This window comes from Pan paniscus, chromosome 13 (genome assembly GCF_029289425.2).
Source record: "Pan paniscus chromosome 13, NHGRI_mPanPan1-v2.0_pri, whole genome shotgun sequence".
In the NCBI taxonomy this organism is placed as follows: Eukaryota; Metazoa; Chordata; class Mammalia; order Primates; family Hominidae; genus Pan; species Pan paniscus.
The window spans coordinates 74,222,301-74,244,914 of NC_073262.2; the positions used below are offsets into that span (position 1 = coordinate 74,222,301).

The 22,614-nt window shown below is 38.7% G+C and overlaps 1 protein-coding gene across 2 annotated transcripts in view; it reads left to right on the forward strand.

The window, feature by feature from the left end:
* The window catches only part of LOC100972759 (plasma membrane ascorbate-dependent reductase CYBRD1), a 37,721-nt gene extending 22,993 nt beyond the window's left edge, over positions 1-14,728 (forward strand). Inside the window, exons 2-3 of one of the 2 annotated variants that reach the window (XM_008978021.5) lie at positions 9,952-10,106; positions 11,131-11,256. In XM_008978021.5, the coding sequence (XP_008976269.1) occupies positions 9,952-10,106; positions 11,131-11,256 (281 nt within the window). Of the gene's footprint in view, positions 1-9,951; positions 10,107-11,130 lie in introns of both variants that reach the window. The other variant, XM_003824274.5, reaches the window with a different exon arrangement.
* The last annotated feature ends 7,886 nt before the right edge of the window (positions 14,729-22,614 follow it).

A 22,614-nucleotide genomic window follows, 5' to 3' on the forward strand; every position in this document is an offset into this window, starting at 1 on the left:
GACATCCAGTCCATCTCGCTGGCTTGGAAACTGTCTGACTTCTCCTTCTCCTTCCTCCTCATCTCTTCTCCTCAACCAGATAAAGTTCTTACCTACCCCAACCCCTAGAGGTTACCATTCTCCCGGTGTTTATTCTCATTCTCTGCTTTTTAAAATACTTTTATCACATACTGTGAATCAATATATTGATTAAACAAGATGTTTAATTAAATAATATTGATTAATTAAACAAGATGTTTAGTTAAATATTAATTAAATCATATATTGTTTAATTTTGCTTTTTAAATGAAACTTTTTAAAAAAATGGTCTCATATATATTCTATTGCAACTTTTTTTTAACTCTACTGATTAAACTGTATTGATTCCTCTGGCTATAGTTCATTCATTTTTACTTTTGTATTCCACTGTATAAATATGCCACAAATTTACTTACCTGTTCTCTTGCTATTTTCAGTTAGAAACTATGCTGCATTGAATATTCATATATACATCTCCTGGTCCTCACATCTAAAGGTTTCTCTGGGCATATACATAGTAGTGAAATTACAAGCTCAACCTAAAAAGATAATGCTAAATTGTTTTCCCAAGTGATTGACCCAGATTATATTCCTGCCAGAAGTTTATGAGTTCCCATATCCTTACCAGCTTGCATCCTCTTTAAACTTTAAATCCTTGCTAAACTAGTTGGTACTTAATGATGTATTCTTGTAGTTTTAATGTTCATTTCACTTGTGTTTTATCTTCTAAGACACACCTGTTTGTGTCTTTTGTCTATTTAAAAAATGTTTCTCTTTTTCTTAAAGATTTATAGGAATTCTATATCGAATTCTTTTTCATTTATATATATTGCTATATCTTCTCCTAGTTTGAAGCTTGCATTTTCTCTGTTGTTAATATCTTTTGATAAACAGAAATTGTCAATTTTAATGTAACCAAATTAATCATCTTTTCCTCTGAGACTATCATTCTTTGTTTTGTTTTCTTTTGGTGACTTGTTTATGAAATTCTTCTCTACCCTGAGGTCAAAATATCATCTTATGCTTTCTACTAAGAGCATTAAAATTTTGTTTTTTACTTTTCTACTGTAGTACACAGAAAAAACAAACCAAAAAAACCCCAACAATATGAAAAATAGTTTTGTCTTTGATATTTAAGTACTTACTTCATCTGGAATTAATTTTAATGTGTAAGGTGATGTGATTCAACTTCATTTTTTTCCAGATGGGTAAACTATCTTCCCATCACCGTTTATTGAATCATCTCTGCTCCTACTATTTATGTACAAAGCCAATTGCATCCTATAGAGTATCTTATCCTCTGTATCCTAGCCAGTGCAGTACAGAATTCAAGTGTGTAGAAGTACTGAAGTATGTAGAAGTGTATAGAAACCATAAGAGGTAGAGAAGTAGAGAGAAAAATCTTTGACTTTTGGGACCAGGCACAGTGTCTCATACCCATAATTCCAGCACTTTGGGAGGCCTAGGTGGGAGGATTGCTTGAGCTCAGGAGTTCTAGACCAGCCTGGGAAACATGGCAAAACCCCATCTGTACAAAAGATATAAAAATAAGCCAGCTCTGGTGGTGCGCACCTGTGGTCCCAGCTACTCAGAAGGCTGAGATAAGAGGATTGCTTAAGCCTGGAAGGTCAAGGCTGCAGTGAGCTGAGATCCCACCACTGAACTCCAGCCTGGGTGACACAGCAAGACCCGGTCTCAAAAAAAAAAAAAAAAAAAGAATCTTTGACTATTTTTTATTTTAAAGAGAATGTCTGCAAAAGGCTAAAAAAGAATTAATAAATAAAAAGAATGCTTCTAATATTTTACCATTGAGTACAGATGCGTCACATTTCCTCCTACCCCTGTTTGTGCAAAGGTTTTGTTTTTCTTCTTAAATCATAAATGGATGTGGAATTTTATTGAATGCTTTTGCTATCTCTGCTGAGATGAATATACCTTTTTTTTTTTTTTTTTTTTTTTTTTTTTTTGAGATGGAGTCTTGCTCTATCACCTAGGCTGGAGTGCAGTGCTGCCACCTTGGCTCATTGCAACACCTGCCTCCTAGGCTCAAGCAATTCTCCTGCCTCAGCCTCCCGAGTAGCTGGGATTACAGGCTTGTGCCACAACATGCGGCTAATTTTGTTTGTTTTTTGTTTGTTTGTTTGTTTGTTTTTAGTAGAGACGGGGTTTCACCATGTTGGTCAGGCTGGTCTCGTACTCCTGACCTCAAGTGATCCACCCGCCTCGGCCTCCCAAAGTGCTGGGATTACAGGTGTGAACCATCACGTCCGGCCAATGTTTATTTATTTTTTAATTGATGTATAATAGTCATAACATATTTTTGTGGTACATGTGATATTTTGATACAAGTATACAATGGGTAATGAACAAATCAGGGTAATTGGGATACCTATTATTTCATTTATCTTTACTTTGTGTTAGGAGCATTCCAGTTCTTCTCTTCTAGGTATTTTGAAATATACAATAAATTATTACTAACTGTAAACACCCTACCTTAAGTTTTCTTCTTTAACATCTTAATGTAGTCAATTATATAAATATATTCTATTTTTAAACTTGGGTGAGTTAAAAACATATTTGTCTCAAAATTCTCTTTTGCTGTCTGAAATATCCAGATTCATATCTCGCGTTGTTGTCTTTGTGCTAACCGAGCTTCTCAAAAATATTATTTCACAACTTCGTGGCTTTGCTTAGTGGGAGGAATTTTGGCACCTGGCTTCTTTCTTGCTCAGATCCAGAGGACAGGTAGTGTTTAAGAAAACAGGATTTGCAATTAGGAAGACCTCAGTTTGGATTAGGTTCATCCATTTGATAGTTGGTGACCGTGGACCAAGTTACTTCTCTGAATTTCTTTTGCACAGCTATAAATCAAGGATTATAATCCTTCACAAAATCATAAGAATCAAAGCCAAATAATGCATCTAAAGGTTCAGCCCAGGGCTTAGCACACTGGCATAACACAAACTAGCTGTTGTTATTATAAGTGTAAATCCTGTGGTATGCCCCTTTATGACCTGCAGATGGCATTTTCCACTTCTACTATTGATCATAGGTACCTTCATGGTTAAGAACATGCATTTTTTGTCATTGCAATTTTATTCCCAAATCTATTCATGTATTCAGCAGTGAACTGAATACCCGTTATATGCCAGATACCTTGCTAGGCTAGGCTGTGGGTGATACCTGTTCCACAAGACAAATGTGGGCTCAAAGAGACATGCTCTCTGCCCTTGTAAAGCTTGCAGGGAAGATAGGCAATTGAGTATTTGGTAGATAGGAAGTGTTCTGGGAGGCCTCTCATATAGTATGTGAGAGCTCTCATATAGGGGATAAAGGAAGTCACACCTCACACCAAGAGCTGAAGCCACACGCCTGGTGTTGAAAGGGCGGAGAGTCTTCTAGGTGGATGGAATAGCATGTGGGGAAGAGTTTGTGGTATTTGAGGAGTAGGGAGGAGACCAGGCTGTCCAGAGCAGGGCATAGAAGATGAATTGGAGGCTGGACAGGTATAATTATAGGGAGACTAGCTTGCAGGTGTTTATGGAGTTAAGATGAGAAACAATGGTGGCCTAGAGGAGTAGCAGTAGCAGTGAAGCAAAGTGGATAGATTCTAAAGATGTTTAGCAGGTAGAATTAATGTGATTTGGAAAGTAGATGATATAAAGAATGAGAGAGAGTCACTCACAGGCTTTATTGAGCAGGTGGGTAGCCACAAGTTTGAATAAGTGGGTAGATGAGAAGGGAAACATTGGAGGGGAGGAGAGGGCTGGAGGAGTGTTAGATGCTACTGAGGAGATAAGCAAAATAAAGTCTGAAAACTGATCATTAGGCTTAGTAACCTAGAAGTCACTAATGACCCCAGAAAGCAATTTCCTGGCTTCCTTCCTAGGAGCCAGACTGCAATGGATTGAAGAGGGAGCAGAAGGTGAGGAAACAGAGTGGTAACTCAGTCAAGAGGTTTGGGTGAGAGGGGAGGAGACAGAGAGGGTGGCAATTGGACAGGGACAGGAGTCCAAGGAGGCATTTGGGTGCTCTTTTTTTCTACTTCTGCTTTTTATTGTGAGAAGTTTGGGCTTATGGAAAAGCTAACAGGATGGCACCAGTAAAGAAAGAGACACTGTGAACACTGGAGAGACACAGTGATGTATAGCTAGGTCCTTGGGAAGCAGGTCACAGAGCACAGCTGGAAAATTGGAGGACATAATCTCCAATGTAATTGAAGAAAAGAATTGTTGGCTTGGGGTGATTTCTTGCTTTGTTTTGTTTGGTGGCAGGAAATTGAGGCTCTTCTCTGAAGTTGCCTCTGTTTTTCCCATGAGGTGATAGTAAGATCATCCCCCAAGAGTAAGGAGGCACATCGGAGAGTCAGACATTTGAGGATGGGGGAGAATGGAGAGCTCATTGATAAATAAGACAATAGAGGTTTGCTGAGCAGGGTTGTTGAACTGCTCATAATCATGAACTTGGAGTGATGCTAGTCTCTGTGGTTGTGGTTTACTCCAGTATTACCTAGCAGACCAGGGGTAGTCATGAAGATGGCTGAGCCAGGGTTGGGGTATTGCCAGGTGGATGTGATGAAAAGACAGTGTAGCAAGGAGATGTAGAATATTGGCAGGAGACTTAATGACCAGTTTGAGTGTCTGTTATGTCCTTTATGAAAAAACTATGGGCATATTGTAGTTGGTGCTGGTTTGATTTATTTATTTATTTATTTTTAATTTTTTTTAACCCCTGGAAGAAAAGTGTCATTACATTGGAGGAATGCAATTTGGCAATGACCTGAGACAGCGTTTGGTCCCTAGAACAGCAGCATTAGCATCACTAGGGAAATTAGAAAGACAGATTCTCAGCTTCCACCCTAGATCCACTGAACCAAAGACTCGGGCTGGGGCCCAACAATCTGTGCTTTAACAAGCACATAAGGTGATTCAGATTAGTGCTAATATTTCCGAATAATTAATCTAAGAGAAAAGCCTATGAATGGTCAAAAAGTTGGACATTAACAGTAATATTAATGAAAATAAATGTGAGTTATTTAACATTGGGAGCTTGTCTGTCTTGTGTAGCATTCCCAACACTCAGAACATCTGGGTCATAAGAGGGGCAAAACATATGTGGAATGAAGGACTGAATGAGTTTATAAAATAGCACAAAGATGAAGGAGAGCTGGGAGGAGCTTCCATATAATAATCTACAGTTTACTTGAAAGCTCATTAAATCTACCTGTACCCTAAAAAAAAAATAAATAAATAAAAAAGCAAACCATACCTACTACAAGAGCTAGCCAGGTAGATATTTTCTGGTCTCATTAATGTCTTTTGCAATAAGAGCTTTTGTTATGTCTAAAAGCTTACACACACTAAAAAAAAAAAAAAAAAAGAAAACAAAAGAAAATTAAAAAAACCAACCTCAGGCCAGACATGGCATGGTGGCTCACGCCTGTAATCCCAACAATTTGGGAGGCCAAGGTGGGAAGATCAGTTGAGGCCAGGAGCTGAAGACCAACCTGGGCAGCATAGCAAGGCCCTATCTCTGTAAAAATAAAAACAAATAAAACTCATCTGTTTCATAAAGTGAGAAACTGCCCTATACATTTATATCTTTAAGAATAGTAATAATTAACTGAGAAATGCCCAGACATTTAAGATGGAAACTTTATTTTATTCTATTCTATTTATTTATTTATTTACTGAGACAGCATCTCACCCTGTCGCCCAGGCTGGAGTACTGTGGTGCAATCTTGGCTCATTGCAACCTCTGCCTCCTGGGTTCAAGTGACTTTCATGCTTCAGCCTCCCAAGTAGCTAGGATTACAGGCCCATGCCACCATACCTGGCTAATTTTTGTATTTTTAGTAGAGAAGGTGCTTCACCATGATGTCCAGGCTGGTCTCAAATTCCTGGCCTCAAGTGATCCACCCACCTCGGCCTCCCAAACTGCTGGAATGGCAGACATGAGCCACTGTGCCCAGCCAACATGGAAACTTTAAAAGTAAACTTTTATTGTCTATTTCTAATTATAAAAGTAATACACATTAATGTTAAAGTTTATAAGATGTAGAAAGATATAAAGAAAAAACCCCGGCTATTCTGGGCACACTGCCTATGGGGTATTCCTGTTCCACAAGGAGTAGAACCTCTGCTGCTGCTACAAATTAAATAAAAAAACAAAAAATGAAAAATCCCACTGATACTGCCATAATCTAGAGATATCATTACCTTTTGGCTTATTCCCTTTAGGCTTTTATTATGCCTATGCAAATGTAGATATAGATATTTAATTTTTAAACACAATTGGGTCATACTGTATTTTCACTTTCATCTCTAAGTAATAACTTTTTATGAAAGTTTATTTTTCCTTAGCTCTTAAGAACTTCCACTGTGGTGAAGAACAGCTTCCTGTAGGTGATGATTCCTAAACTGGGGCACTTTGTTTGCATATAGTTGGCATTTAGTGTGTTTGTAGACTATATATAATGGAATATTCCACTACCTTCTCTTTTGAGGGTTTTCCAGACTGTTTATCCATATCTCTAGAATAATTTGAGTGAATCAACAGCAGTCATTTTCAAACTTCAACATACGTAAGAATCGTCTGGGCAGTTTGTTAAAAATGCAGATTCCTGGGCCCTAATCCAGAAATTGGATTTAGCAGGTCAGAATGTGGCCCAGACATCTTTTTATTTTTTATTTTTTTGTTACTGTTGTTTTTGTTGTTGAGACAGAGCTTTGCTCTGTCACCGAGGCTGAAGTGCACAATGTCAGCTCACCGCAACCTCCGCCGTCCGGGTTCAAGCAATTCTCTTGCTTCACCCTCCAGAGTAGCTGGGACTACAGGCATGTGCCACCACGCCTGGCTAGTTTTTGTATTTTTAGTAGAGATGGGGTTTCGACATGTTGGCCAGGCTGGTCTTAAAATCCTGATCTCAAGTGATCCTCCTGCCTCGGCCTCCCGAAGTGCTGGGATTACAGCAGGCATCCCTTTAAATGCATGCCTTCTGTGAACAGCACTTCCACTACTGACTTAGAGAGACAAATGGTCTTATAATTTTCGGTCCACTAGGTTATAAATTATCACCTTCACTTGTAAGGTAGTAAGATTAAGATAGTTAAAAGGAAATAATGATTATTTATAAATTATAAGTTATTATAAATTATAAATATGCATTATTGCAGCATTCAGAACACTTTTAATCAAAGTTAAGCATTCTGTAATGTTTTTCTTTTCCTTTTAAATGTAATTTTCTTTTGTTGCAAAAAATGTTTAATGATGAAAGTCAGATTTAGGGTAGTTAAGTTGCTCAGGGATCCTGTAAGCAAATTTCTGACCTCCTACCTGCTTAGACTGTTGAGCCCTACAGGATTGTAAGAGACACACATGACAAATTATGGAGGAAATGAGAGAAAACAGAAAGAATCTTAGGAATGAAAATAGGAGAGCAGGAATGAGAAATATATGTTTCTATGGGTAAGCCACAGAAAAGATTTGATGATTTATGGAGATATATTTGTGCTATATCCCTGAGCCCCATTTTCTTTTCCTTTCTTTTCTTTTTTCTTTCTTAGACAGGGTCTCACTCTGTCACCCAGGCTGGAGTGCAATGGCACAATCTCAGCTCACTGCAACCTCCATCTCCAGGACTCAAGCAATCCTCCTGCCTCAGCATCCACAGTAGCTGGGACCACAGGCGTGCACCACCACACCCAGCTAATTTTTTGTAGAGATGGGGTTTCGCCATGTTGCCCGGGCTTGTCTTGAACTCCTGGACTCAAGTGATCTTCCCACCTTGGCCTCCCAAAGTGCTGGGATTACAGGCGTGAGGCACCACACTCGGCCCCCATTTTCATATAGAAAGCACAACATGGACATCAGGAAGCTTGCCCTTTGATACTAATAGAATCACTGAAGTTCACTGAAGAAGATTTAGGAATATTCTGAACCACCAAGAGGGAACCCTCTGAACCATTTCTAATATATTCAGGCATTTTGGTTATTAACTAAATAATAAAATATGCAAACCAACCTATCAAATGCATTTGTTATTACTTTTTAAATATAAATTACAGAATTTATTGTATTAGGATATACTTCAGAAAACAACAGTTAATCTTGGCTATTCTTGGCCCTTTGATCTATGTTAATTTTAGAATCAATGCATCAAATTCCACCAAAAATCTATTAGGATTTTATTTAATCTATAGATGAATTTGAGAACCGACATCTGTATAATACAAGTCTTCCAACTCATTATCCTGAGCCTGTTTTTTTAGCCTTCTCCAAAATATTGCAAAGCTTTATATTTTCTTTGTAGAGTTGTTGTCTCCAACTTATTGCTAGCTCCTTGCTATTAAAAATGGTATCATTAAAAATTAATTCACTTGTTGCCTCTTTACAAAAAGTGCAACTGATCTCAAGTATAAATTTATACCTAGCAAACTTGATAAACTTATGTTAGTAATTAATCTCAAGATTCTTTTGGATTGTGTTTTATAATCTTATGTGATTAATAAGTTTTGTTTCTTTTTCTATCATCATTTCTTTTTCTTGCTTAACTCAGTAGCTGAGACTTTCAGAAAAATGCTGAATAGGAATAGGTGATAAGGGATATAAGACAAATCCCTTCTAGATCTGAGTCATGTCTTGGAAGAGAGCTACTCTGAAATGCCTATAGACCATAAGCAGACTGTGTGTGAGCAAGAAATACACTTTTATATGTTAAGCTCTTGAAAATGGAGCCTGTTAGTTCCTATAGCATGTTCTGTCCTAATATAATCAGATTAAAATAATCATCTTCCATTCCTAGTTTGTTAAAACATCTCATACATGACTGTTGAATCCTACCAATGTTTTTCACCATCTGTTTCGATGATTATATGATTTTTCCTCTGCAGTCTGTTAAAGTGACAAATCATACAAATTGTTTTGTTATCAGTTTCCATTTATTACTACTTGGTATTACACATGAGCTGATTCTCAGTGTGAATTAGGGAGTTGGACCCCTCCCCCTGCCTCCCTTCTTCTGTCTCCCCATTAGCCCTTGGATCTCAGTCAAGAAAGCTGAACAGTGATGTTAGTGTTTTCTCCCCACTCTCCTCTCTTTTCATAATTGTTTTGCTAGGATGGTAGATCCTAAATAGGCATCTGAAAAAAAATGTTCCTTTAAACTCAGTAATTCAGTAACCACAAAGTCATCTTTATCTTGTTGAAGAGAGGATACTTGATGGGCAAAGGTGTGGGGTGACAAAACCGTGAAAGCGTAACAGACTTCAGTTTATATAGGAACCTTGCTGTCTTCTCTGCAAAGATGTATCCCACTAGCGATTTAATTATCAAGGAAATGAAGAAAACTTTTCTGCAGAATTCATTTCTTTCTCATAAAACAAAAATCAACTTCATTCCACATAGCTTTTTAGGTTGAACTGACTAAATTCTGTGTCCTAATGTACTCGGTTTTAGTGATTTAAAAAATCTTTTCCTTCCCTTCCTACTTAGCAACCTTAGGAGATCGGTAAAAACAAACAAGTAAGTACCAGAATGTTCACTATAGTCGGATTAAGGATAGCAAAAACCAAACAGAAACATCCATAGAGAACTGTATAAATAAATCGTTATAGCCTTAGGATATTAGCCATTAAAAGGAATAAATTAGGTAAATGTATAGGTATGAAAAAGATTTCCAAGATATTCTGTTAAGGGAAAAAAGCAAGATGCAGAACAATATGTATAGGGATAATAAATTTTCTGGAAGGATCCATGAGAAGATGATAAAAGGGGTTACATTAGGTAGTGGAACTGGAGTGAGGAAACTTCATTTTCTACCCTTTGGTTCTATATGAAAGGTTTTCTCATATTACACATATTGCTTTTTAAATAATTTAAAATTAGTTTAAAACTTAAAATTAAATGATAACCTTTGCACTTTTTGGTATTTAGCTTCTTTCAGGTTTTTCAGTCTTTCTGCTTCCATGGGCTCCGCTTTCTCTCCGAGCATTTCTCATGCCCATACATGTTTATTCTGGAATTGTCATCTTTGGAACAGTGATTGCAACAGCACTTATGGGATTGACAGAGAAACTGATTTTTTCCCTGTAAGTTGCATAGTCTTCTTAATTGTAATACTTAAGCCACAAAATGTTAAATACTTGTTCACTGGGAAAATGTAATATAAATATAACAACATTTTTTAGATATTAAAATTTAAAAATATTTTAAAGAATTTGTTATATCATATAGGTAATATGATATTACTAAAAGTTTAGAAGGACCAAAAGGTCTGACAAATTGTATTACTTTTATGAAACAACTATTGAAGTTATACATTGCCTTTCAATCTTGTTGATATGCATGTTTTTATATTAATTGTAATTATAGTGTACATACATTTTTGTTTCATCCTTTTTAAAAATTTTAAGTGATAACTGTTACTGGTGGAGGGTGTCCAGGTTCTTGGCGTTTTGAACAAAGAAGTGGACAAAACACACAAACAAACCAAGTAAAGAATGAAGCAACAAAAGCAGAGAGTTACTGAAAATGAAAGTACACTCCACAGGGCGGGAGTGGCCTGAGCAGCCACTCAACGGCCCCGATACAGAATCTTCTTGGGCCCAAATAGCCCCTAGAGGTTTCCCATTGGCCACTTGGTGTTCACCCCATGTAAATGAAGTGGTGGCCCGCAGTCAGTTTGATTGGTTGTAGAAAGCAACCAATCAGAGAAACTTTCAATTTTCCATCTGCCATGCAGAAAAGCGGGGTTTGCAAAGGGAGTAGCCTCCGGTCCTTTTGCTACTTAGATGTGGAAAGTTGGGGTTTTCCTTTTGGTTTAGTTCTAGGAAGTCCATGTGAATTGACCTGAGGTTGCCTGCCTCCAGACCCTACCTGCCTTAAAACAAGTGTTACAGATGCTATATTATTTTCATATTTATTATTTTTAAATCAATTTCATTATATATTCCTGAGTGAATTGTAGCATAATTTATATTTCTCCTTAATAGCAAGCTTTGAGAGTTTACATTGAAACTGTACTAGTGTGCATTTTGAGCAGATAAATTCAAGACTGTTTTGCATGTTGCTGTATCATCCTGTTTGTAATTGGATACATCTCTTATTTCATAGGAGAGATCCTGCATACAGTACATTCCCGCCAGAAGGTGTTTTCGTAAATACGCTTGGCCTTCTGATCCTGGTGTTCGGGGCCCTCATTTTTTGGATAGTCACCAGACCGCAATGGAAACGTCCTAAGGAGCCAAATTCTACCATTCTTCATCCAAATGGAGGCACTGAACAGGGAGCAAGAGGTTCCATGCCAGCCTACTCTGGCAACAACATGGACAAATCAGATTCAGAGTTAAACAATGAAGTAGCAGCAAGGAAAAGAAACTTAGCTCTGGATGAGGCTGGGCAGAGATCTACCATGTAAAATGTTGTAGAGATAGAGCCATATAACGTCACGTTTCAAAACTAGCTCTACAGTTTAGCTTCTCCTATTAGCCATATGATAATTGGGCTATGTAGTATCAATATTTACTTTAATCACAAAGGATGGTTTCTTGAAATAATTTGTATTGATTGAGGCCTATGAACTGACCTGAATTGAAAAGGATGTGATTAATATAAATGATAGCAGATATAAATTGTGGTTATGTTACCTTTATCTTGTTGAGGACCACAACATTAGCACGGTGCCTTGTGCGGGATACTCAATATGTGAATATGTGTCTACTAGTAGTTAATTGGATAAACTGGCAGCATCCCTGGCCTGTTGTCATGCAGTCATTTCCTGTTAATTCTGGGAGACAATGATTTCACAACTAGAGGGAAGCAGTCCTAAAAGTTTAAAATCCGATAATGAATATCTGGGACAGGGTTTAGATCATGACGCTACACAGATACCATGATGAGAGTATATTAAAGAAATCCAGGAAAGCACCTGGTTCCTTTCTCCCCATGCCTGCCTTCTGCTCCCTCCCCAGCTGGTTTGGGCTCAAATTGTCCCTGGAGACTAGGGTTTATGTTAGGGTATTGATAGATTAGAGCAGGTGGTTGAAGAGATCTTCTCTGGTCAGACTTGGAAGAATTTCCAAAACTGAAGTTAGCCCCAAGACTTCCCTAGGGTTGATGTACTTTATGATCCAGATGCTAAACTTCTTAGAATGAAAATATGCTTCAACACTTAAGTAGCATACACTGCCCTACAAACCTCAAAGAGCACTTTTCCCCAAGTTCTTGTTTTTATTTTTGAAAGTACTCACACAGCACTTACTATGCTCCAAACACTCCTCTAAGCACTTTACACATATTAGCTCATTCAGTCCCCAGACAGACGGGATGAAGTAGGTATTGTACTGTTCCCATTTTACAGGTGAGAGATTTGAAGCCTGGGGAGGCTAGTAACTCACCCCAAGGTCACACGGCTCATACATGGTGGGACTGAGACTCAGATGCAGGCAGTCTGGCACCTCAGTCTGGATTCTAACCATTTCACTAAGCTTTTTTTGTCTTGTACTACTTTGACCCACCCCTGAATAAACCTCAATTGCTGGAGTGGGGTGGAGTTATTAAAGGGATGCTTTTTACCTTTTGCTGTCTGCTGAGGCAGATTACCCAGATAATCAAGGAAAAGGGGCCACCACCCATACCTGGAAATAGGCCATAGGGCCCCTACTACTGCCAACAAGCCATGGCCTACCTTGACACTCGTTTGATCTTAAAATTGTGTCTTGGTAACAAAAGATTTGGACAGGCATATCTGTAGCTTTCAAGTTAATTAATTGCAATATTTTTTTCTTCAGGATTTTAGCTGCTGAACAACTTTCAGTTTGGAGCTAAAAGAGACCTATCTCATGGTCTGCCCTTCCCTGGGGCAATAGCTAGGGTCTTTCCTGATTTTTATGGAATTTTAGGGGATATTTTGAGCTTTGGGTTCTCAGTAGTGAATTGAGACTTGGAGGTGACTTTTCATGTTTGGAGTATCATCTTTGTCTGGGCTCTTGGCTGACAAATTAAAACCTAGAGTAGTGCTTATGCTGAAATGATACTTTTCATTTTTTGGTTGATTTTTTTGCCTTCCCTTCAATTTTAAACTGAAGCATTTTAATGTGGGTAGAAACTCTACACCAAATACACTAAACATTTTGGTGCTTAGTGGATTTCTTTTTAGGTAACTGGTACTTACTTCCAAAGACTGAATACAAGCCACACTCCATCATATCCCTTAAACTTCATGAAAAACCATTCAAGATCCCCTTGCTGCAACACTGTTCTCTTCTTCTCTACTAAATTCTATTTCCAAAATTGGTAATAGAGCCAGAAGGATCCCCAGCACCCAGCCCTCTCCCTGGCACAAAGTGGTAGCACAATTAAATTCAGTATGGGTAGAGCATGGTACAGTCTTGGTGCCATAGAAGGAGTAGTTGCATAGTCACACATCATTTGATAAGTTGGATGTTCCATTACATAGAGGTACACAAAATTCCAGGGTTTTTGGAGAAGGGGATTAGATAGTGACTAAGCCGTCAGAATTGATGTGGCCATTCCTTTTTATATAGGCTAAGAAACAGGTTATCAGTGAAAAGTTAATTATGGCTTTGGCACTAGAATAGCACTGTTGCAAAGTATTTAAGCACCCCTCATCTCAGCCCTTTATTTTATCTTTCATGTGGGCTAATGTGAGGATAATCTTACAGATATAGGAATTTCTTTTCTATCTTTATGAAAACAACGTATATAAAATATATCTAGAAAACCTTTGTCTGAGACTCTTATTTAATGGGCTTTTGATTCTAATGATAATTGTACCTTTATCTTTCAAAAGCTGATATTTCCTACCTAAGCATCTCCCCAGAAAAATATCTCATTAAAAAGCCCATAAATAATAGGGGAGAAGAAAGCCTTAAGTATCAATTCCAAAACAGTGATTGAAATTTCCCAAAATAATTATGGCTTCTGTCATCTCCAGAGATAATCTGGCTTGGTTTACCCCATAATCTAATTTCAGAAAAGAAAGCTTTATTTTAACACTCATCTGAATCAACATTAAAGCCTTTTCTCTCAAAGCGTTTATTGAGAAACTCAAATGAATATACTTTTTGAATTACTGTCATCAAAAGTGTATGGCTTCCTGTGCTGCTTGTGTCAAATGGAACCTGCCCTCTAAAGCATTTTCTTTCCTTTACTTGCGTGGTTTCATGTAAGCTGTGCTGTTTAGAAACATCTCAGACTTTACAAAGAAATGACAAAGAAGGCAATTGCACTTTTTAAGGGATATCGACAAGCAGTTTCTGTTTTCTAAAGGACAAAATATAGAGTGTGTGTCATTTTCAATTAGATTCTTTCCCCTGCTGAGTTGGAAATTCCAGTGCAGCACTGATTGACCACAGTTGCCAATCTAAAAGCACAAAGACAGAAGTAAAGCTTTATGCTAATTTTATTTCAATATGATAGAAAATTTATCTTGGTATGTCGTTTTTTAGATAACTCCAGCAGGAAACTGTAACTGCTATGTCTTTAGGAAAATGTAGAAGAAAGAACATTATTATTCTTTAATTCCTACAAGGTACTTGAAAACCTTAAGTGGAAAAGATTTCTATCTTTTTATCTTAGCGCATTTATGGAAAAAATATTAACTATCCTGAATATTTTATAATTTTGTAGGAAAAATATGCATCTATTTTTTCTTGACTTCTTTTATATAGTAATAAAAGTTATTTTGGAAGCTCTGTGTGTGTTATCAATTTGTCTGGGGTAGCAGGGGTAGGCATTGTTGTGAGTTTCTTTGCCATGGTTTTTGGTTTGTTTGTTTTTCAGCAGAGATAGTCTTTTTTCAGTTTCTTGATTATGTTAACTGAAAAGCCAGACTCTGTAATATATAATACATATTTTATAATATTTACTATTAATATTATATATTTATATATAATATTACTATTAATATTATATATTTATATATAATATTACTATTAATATTATATATTTATATATAATATTACTATTAATATTATATATTTATATATAATATTACTATTAATATTATATATTTATATATAATATTACTATTAATATTATATATTTATATATAATATTACTATTAATATTATATATTTATATATAATATTACTATTAATATTATATATTTATATATAATATTACTAATATTATATATTTATATATAATATTACTATTATTATATATTTATATATAATATTTACTATTAATAATTATATATTTATATATAATATTTAATATTTTATATGTATATAATTTTTCACAGTAAAGAGTTTAATTAATGCAAAGCAGCCAAGCAGAAGGACTGGAGTTGTCACTCAAATCAGTCTTCCTGAAGGCTCAGAGGTTAGGGTTTTTCAATGACAGTTTGGTGGGCAGGGGCAAGGGAATGGATGCTGCTGATTGGTTGGGAATGCAATCATAGGTGTGTAGAAAACAATCCTCATGCACTGAGTCCCCCTCTGGAGGGGGGCCACAGGACCAATTAAGTCATGAGTCACAAGTCCAGGTGGGGTCAGCTCTTCACTACCTGACCAATCTTAGGTTCTACAATAGTGATGTTATCTATAGGAGCAACTGGGGAAGTCACAAATTTTGTGACCTCTGGCCACTTGACTCCTGAGCAGTAAGAGATTAGAGAAACTGATGCAGGTCAGGGGAGCCCCAACGTGGAGCTTAGCCCATGTAGGTTTTTGGCTTTGCCCAGGAAAGAATTCAAGAGCAAGCCAGAGGTGGAAGAAAACAGCTTTACTGAAGAGGCAGTGTTACAGCACCATGACTGCTCCTGTAGAGCAGTGCTACCCCCTAGGCAGAGAGTAGCCTGTAAAATATTTTAAAGAGGTTTATTCTGAGCCAATACAAGTGTCAATGACCTGGGGAACACAGTCTCAAGAGGTCCTGAGAAAGTGTGCCCCAGCAGTCGGAATTACAGTTTGGTTTTAGATATTTTAGGGAAGCAGGAGTTATAGGGAAAGGCATAAATCAATGCATGGAAGGTATGCAGTGGTTTGCCCCAAAAAGGTGGGGTAACTTGAAACAGAAGCTTAGTTTATAGGTGGATTCAGAGACTCTTTAATATGCAATTGGTTAAAGGAATAGAGCTCTGTCTAAAAATTTGGAGTTGGCCGGGTGCAATGTCTCATGCCTGTAATCCTAGCACTTTGGGAGGCCGAGGTGTGAAGATCACTTAAGCCCAGGAGTTTAAGACCAGCCTGGGCAACAAAGTGAGACCCCATCTCTAAAAAAACAAAATTAAGAAGTTATCTAGGTGTGGTGGCATGTGCCTGTAGTTCCAGCTACTCAGGAGGCTGGGGTGGGAGGATCACTTAAGTCCAGGAAGTCAAGGCTGCAGTGAGCCATGATCATGCTACTGCACTCCAGCCTAAGTGACAGAGCAAGACTCTGTCTCAAAAAAAAAAAAAAAAAAAAAAAAAAAAAAAAAAAAAAATTTGGGAGTCAACAGAAAGGAATATTTATGGAATAGCAAATTATTCTACGTAGTGGTTCTCTGCTAGGTTTAAGACAAATTTCTGCCTTGTAATAGCTACAATAAGGTCATGAGGATCTGGTAAAACATACTCAAATATCCTACCCAACTTTCTCCACCTTGCTGAATTCAGCATCTCCTCTAAACCTCAGATTTTAGAGCTTTTCAGCTCCTGCTTCATCTCCTTTGCCCCTGCTCCCACCACGCCTCAGTCTGGGTGGAATGTTTCTCCTCACAGCATTCAAAGAACTTGGTTCCTGCCTCTAGCCCATCTTTTTTTTTTTTTTTTCAGTTGCAAGATTTAATAGAGTGAAAACAGAGCTTCCATAAAATGGGAGGGAACCCAAATGGGGTTGCCGTTGCCGGCTCAAATGCCTGGGCTTATGTCCCAATCATTGTTCCTTCCCCTGTGCTCTCATGTGATAGATGATTGGCTATTTCTTTACCTCCTGTTTTAGCCTAATTAGCATTTTAGTGAGCTCTCTTTACTACCTGACTGGTCTGGTGTGAGCTAAGTTGCAAGCCCTGTGCTTAAAGGTGGATGCGGTCACCTTCCCAGCTAGGCTTAGGGATTCTTAGTCAGCCTAGGAAATCCAGCTAGTCCTATCTCTTAGTACCACCTTTCAACAGGAAAACCCAAGTGCTGTTGGGGAGGTTGGCCAAAGACCGCTCTAACTGCTTCCTGCTGAATTGGGACGTAGTAGGGGTCGTGCAATTGAGATTTCCTGGGAAGGGGTGCCTTCGATGTCATTAACATCAGAGCACGGGCTAGCAGGCCGGTCCAGGGGTCCACGGTAGATCTTAGTCATGGACTGCATCTGGGGCTCCATTTGAAGAACGATTTGTAGTTTTACAGCTTCGGTTCTGGAAGAGACAACCTTAACAAGGAGGTTAAAGATACAGGGATTGAAATGTGTGGCCTGCAGTGCAGGGGATTATTTCTTTGGCACTTCACAGGCCCTGACTATCTGCTTGATAGTTTTGAAAAGGCCTGGTCCCATAAATAATGATTTGGCCATCTGATGGGTGCTATCAATGGCTAAGTGAAAGGTTTGGTGAAGGATTTTAAGTAATTTCCATTGGTTAGCTGCAGGCAAAAGTATTTTCCCTTCTTTGGTGGCTAGCCATCCTGAGGGGAGGAAACTATGTCCCCGTGAGGTTCCCCATTCTATTTCTCCTGCTGAGTACAGACCCATACTAGGGGTCCTTCTACAAGCATTTCTAATGGAGGGTCCCACCTTGTGGCTCTTTTGGCTTCAATATCCACTTGGCAGTTCCCTTCCGATGACCCCGACAGTGTAAGACTGCCACCTCTTTAGGTTTCTGTACAGCTAATAATAATCTCCTAATGGCTTCCTGATGTTTGATAGGTGTTCCCTCGGAAGTTAGGAATTCCCTTTCTCTCCATATTGCTGTGTGGGCATGGAGGACTAGGTAAGCATACTTAGAGTCTGTATATATATTTACCCTTTTTCCTTTTTACCCTTTTTCCTTCTTCTAATTCTGGTGCCCAAGTGAGGGCTATTAGTTCTGCCAGCTGAGCGCTAGTTCCTGGAGTGAGGGGATTACTTTCAAGTATTCCATTATCACTGACCACTGCATACCCCGCTTTTCGAAGTCCTTTTTCTACAAAGGAACTTCCATCAGTATACAAGTTGAGGCCAGGATCAGTCAAGTGAATCTCTAGAAGGTCCCCTCGAGTGGTGAAGGTTTGAGCAATTACTTGTTGACAGTTATGTTCCATTTTTTTCTTCATTGCCTGGAAGAAATGTGGCTGGATTAAGAGTTGCACAAGTGTGCAGTCGCAGCACTGGTCCCTCAAGTAATAGAGCCTGATGTTTAAGCAAATGGTTGTCTGACAGCCACAAGTCTCCACACAGTGAGATCTCTTCCCTGTATCATTTTAACTGCTTCAGATACTAAGACTGCTACTGCTGCCACTACCAGTAAAAAATGAGGCCAACCCATTGACACTGCATCAGTTTCCTTACTCAAGTATGCCATGGGTTGCAAGCTGGTCCTTCGGACCTGTGTAAGGACTCCTAGAGCTATTCCTGTTTTTTCTGTTACATATAAGGAAAAGTCTTGCCCTGTTGGCAAGCTTAACACTGGGGCTTGGTTAGGGCCTTCTTTAGGGCCTGGAAAGCCACTTCTGCTTCACGTGTCCATCTTACTAAATGGGTATTGGCTTTCTGAATTTTCTTAATTAGTGTATATAATGACCTGGCTATTTCGCCGTACCTGGGAATCCATATTCGGCAGAAGCCTGTTATGCCAAGGAACCCTCTTAGTTGCTTTAGTGTTTTGGGATGAGGATAAGCCAGTATAGGCTGGATATATTTCTCACCAAGGGCAAAACTTCTGGCGAGTGTACTCTTTCTGCAGGAAGTAAAAATGGCCTTACTAAATAAATTAAATTTATGTTCAAGTACTATTTCTTTACAGCACCTGGGAACAAGCATTTCAAACTCCTTACCATTTATTCCCCTGGGTCCACATCTCTTCTTAAAGGAATGTGGACTTTCTTCCATGATTATCGGCTGTATGAAGAACTGTCTTGGAACCAAGAGAATACATCTTCATAGGATGCTAGGCTTCAGGGAGCTAGAATAGAGGAGTGGGGAGCACAAACTGAAAAGGGTTCTCCTCACTCACTACAGAGGCACAACCCGTAAGGCCAGCCATTCTAAGGACAGGCCAATTTGGGTGGGTGAGGATGCTGGATACAGGAGTGGTCCAGGAGCACATGTCTGCCGACCTTTGTTCATGTCAGAGGTAGCCCACAGGGCAGTGCTCATTTATATCACCAATCCATAAGAATACATTTTTGTTTTGTCAAAAAGACAATGTCTATAGAATTATCTGAAACCTGTTTTTTCAGATCTGACTAGAGTGAGTTAGCTACGATCACTTTCCTTCTGGCAGCCACTCAAGGGGCGTGATAGGCGAGTGAGGTTTATAGAGTGAAAGGAAGAAGGCTCATGCAGGATTTGGCTGGTGAGTGTTCTATTAGGGTGAGAATTTTGGAAGGAGAAGCTTTCTGATTGACTTTCAAATACAGTTGGCAATCTGGTTGGTATAATATCTACTGGTACATAACTAGGAAATTTCTAGGCTGAGTGGAATAGTATGAGTTTTTCTGTTTCAACGGGAAGAATATCTGGTTGTCAGCCTCAGGGTCAGAACTGTACATAAGCAATCCCTTAGTTTGGTGAATGTTATGGTAGAAATTTAGTCTGAAGTCTAGTCCAAATAAATGTTTTCTATATTCTCATATCTATTTATATGAATCTTATCACATTAAGGCTAGACTGAGACATGTCACAAATTTCTCTCTTGTGGAATGAAGGTGAAAAAGAGAAATAAAAGCATTGGGTGAATGTTGAAATGGATAAGTTCTGAGATTCCTCTTAAAGTTTAGATTCTGATGAGATTTCCTTGTGGCTCAGGTACCAGAGGGACTCTGTAGAACTCCAGGGGGCCAGGCCCTAGCTCAGCCCTGGCACACACAGGCAGGCCCTAGAGTAGCCACTAGTGATGAAGGAGGAGGGCAGGAAGCATCCTTGCCCTCCCCAACCCACGACCTGGCTCCCTGTCTCTATCAGCGCTCACATTCCCCATTCAAACCTCTAGGTCTTGAGCAGATTGTAGGAGGTTCTGGCCCAGTGAACTCACCTGGAACACTCAAATGAAGGAAGTAAAAGGGTGTGAGGCAAGAGGAGCAGTGACAGCCTTAAGTGTGAGCTAATTCACCCCAAGAGCAAGCAAAAGTGCAAATAAAACTCAAGGGTGTGGAAGAGTGTGGAGTGATGATTAGGATTCGGGCCTCTCCTTACCTAGCCTTCCTCCATTCTCTCTCTCTCAACCTCTCTCTCTCTCTCTCTCTCTCTCTCTCTGTCTCATTTAACAGAGCACTGGATTGCGAATGGAGTGCAAGTAGAGACTGAGAATCACCACTGTAGTGATTGTATCTGTGTGGCAAATCATCTTAAAGATTTCTTGTATTTGGAAACAATGTCTAATAAAGAATGGCCAAATACAAAGTTATACTATACAAAAACTATGTCATCAAAAATTATATTGTTCAAGTGAATAATCAGCAATATGAAAATATGTTCATAAAATATTAAGTGAAATAAATCGAATATAAAAGAGTTTGTAAATGTGAATGTGCATACACTTTCAAATAACTGGAGGCATAATATACCAAATAGTTAATTAGTTAATAATGGTTATCTTTGGCCTGGTGTGGTGGCTCATGCCTGTCATCCCAGCACTTTGGGAGGCCAAGGTGGGTGGATCACCTAAGGTCAGAGACCAGTCTGGCCAACATGGTGAAACCCTGTCTCTACTAAAAGTACAAAGAAAAAAAACAAAGACAGATGTGGTGGTGCGGGCCTGTAATCCCAGCTAGTTGGGAGGCTGAGGCAGGAGAATCACTTGAACCTGGGAGGCAGAGCTTGCAGTGAGACAAGATCGCACCACTGCACTCCACCCTGGGTGACAGAGCAAGACTCTGTCTCAAAAAATAAAGTAAAATAAAATAAAATAGTGTTAAAAAATGGTTATCTTTGAGACATGGTAGGATAATGGGCATTTTTCATTTTCTTCTTTTTGTTTTCTCTGTATTTTCTATAATTAAGTATCACTTTTGTACTAAGAAAAACATGTATTATCGGAATCCCATCTGCCTCATTGACATCATCCAAATGTTTGCTTAGTCTAATTTATCAAGGAATTGAAGATAATATATTTATAAGTGAAATAAATGTTTTCCTAACACCAGGAAAGAGGAACTAAAGCATTTGCCAAGAGCCTAAGTTGGTCAGATACCGGAATGGCCTGAGGGACTATTTGCTTTGCAGCATTGTTAATCTCCAGATCGCAGAGACATAAACATTTACGAGTCTTCCGAAGGTCATGCAATCACTGGAAGCTGGGCAGTATATACTTGTAAGAACTGGACAAAGCAGAAAAATCTGGATTCTTGTAGGAACTCTATCATGGTCCAGGGGTGTAATCTTGGGCAAGCCGCTTAATCTCTCCATCTGCTACAAAAAACAGGTCCTTTTATATTCACTCACCAATTAGTGATTGAGGATGTCTTGTGTGCACTGCTCCTAGGCACTGCCTGGGGCTCATGCTGAATGCTATGAATCTGTTATTTTATAGACTATTGCAGCCAGTTTAATTCGTACACCATTTCCATCCTTCAGCACAGAATTACCTACAATTCTCATGGCTTACAAGTGGAATAAACCTTTGTAATCTAGGTATCGAGGGCTCCAAAAAAGAGAGACAGTTAGTAGGCTTTGTAAAAGTCACAAAAGAGGCAAAAATGGGACCAGACACAGTGGCTCACAGATATAATCCCAGCAGTTTGGGAGGCTGAGGCAGGCCGATCACTTGAGGCCAGGAGTTCAAGACCAGCCTAGCCAACATAACAAAACCCAGTCTCTATTAAAAATACAAAAAATTAGCCAGGTGTGGTGGCACACACCTTTAATTTCACCTACTCCGTAAGCTGAGGCAGGAGAATCGCTTAAACCCGGGAGGCAGGAAGCGAAGGTTGCTGTGAGCTGATATTGTGCCACTGCACTTAAGCCTGGGTGACAGAGTGAAACTCTATGTCAAAAAAAAAAAAAAAAAAAAAAAGGCAAAATAGGGTAAGGAATAGACTGAGTAAAGAGTTAGAGATGGGTCAGAACAGAATCCACTTGGCCCAGATTAGCTTGGAGGGCAGGGAGGAGGGATGAAACCCTGAGCAAAAAGCAATAAGAGAAATTACAGATCATGGTGGTAAATTCCCAAACATGGTGTTTTAAATACCTTATTTACCACAATGTACAATTCATTATTCTTTTCTAGCAACAATAATCTGTACTAGTGTTTATGTGTTTGCTATTATTGCAAGAGAAGGAGAGGTTGAGCAAAACACCTTTGAAGATCTAATACTGTACACAGTGGTTAAGGTCATAGGTTTTAAAAGATATGGGGACTATGGGCCACAACCAATACAGACTGGTTTTTGTTCCATGAAAAAAATGACATAAACTAAACATGATCATAAAAAACACCATAGTGTCCAGAAAAGTTATTTGTTTGCTTCT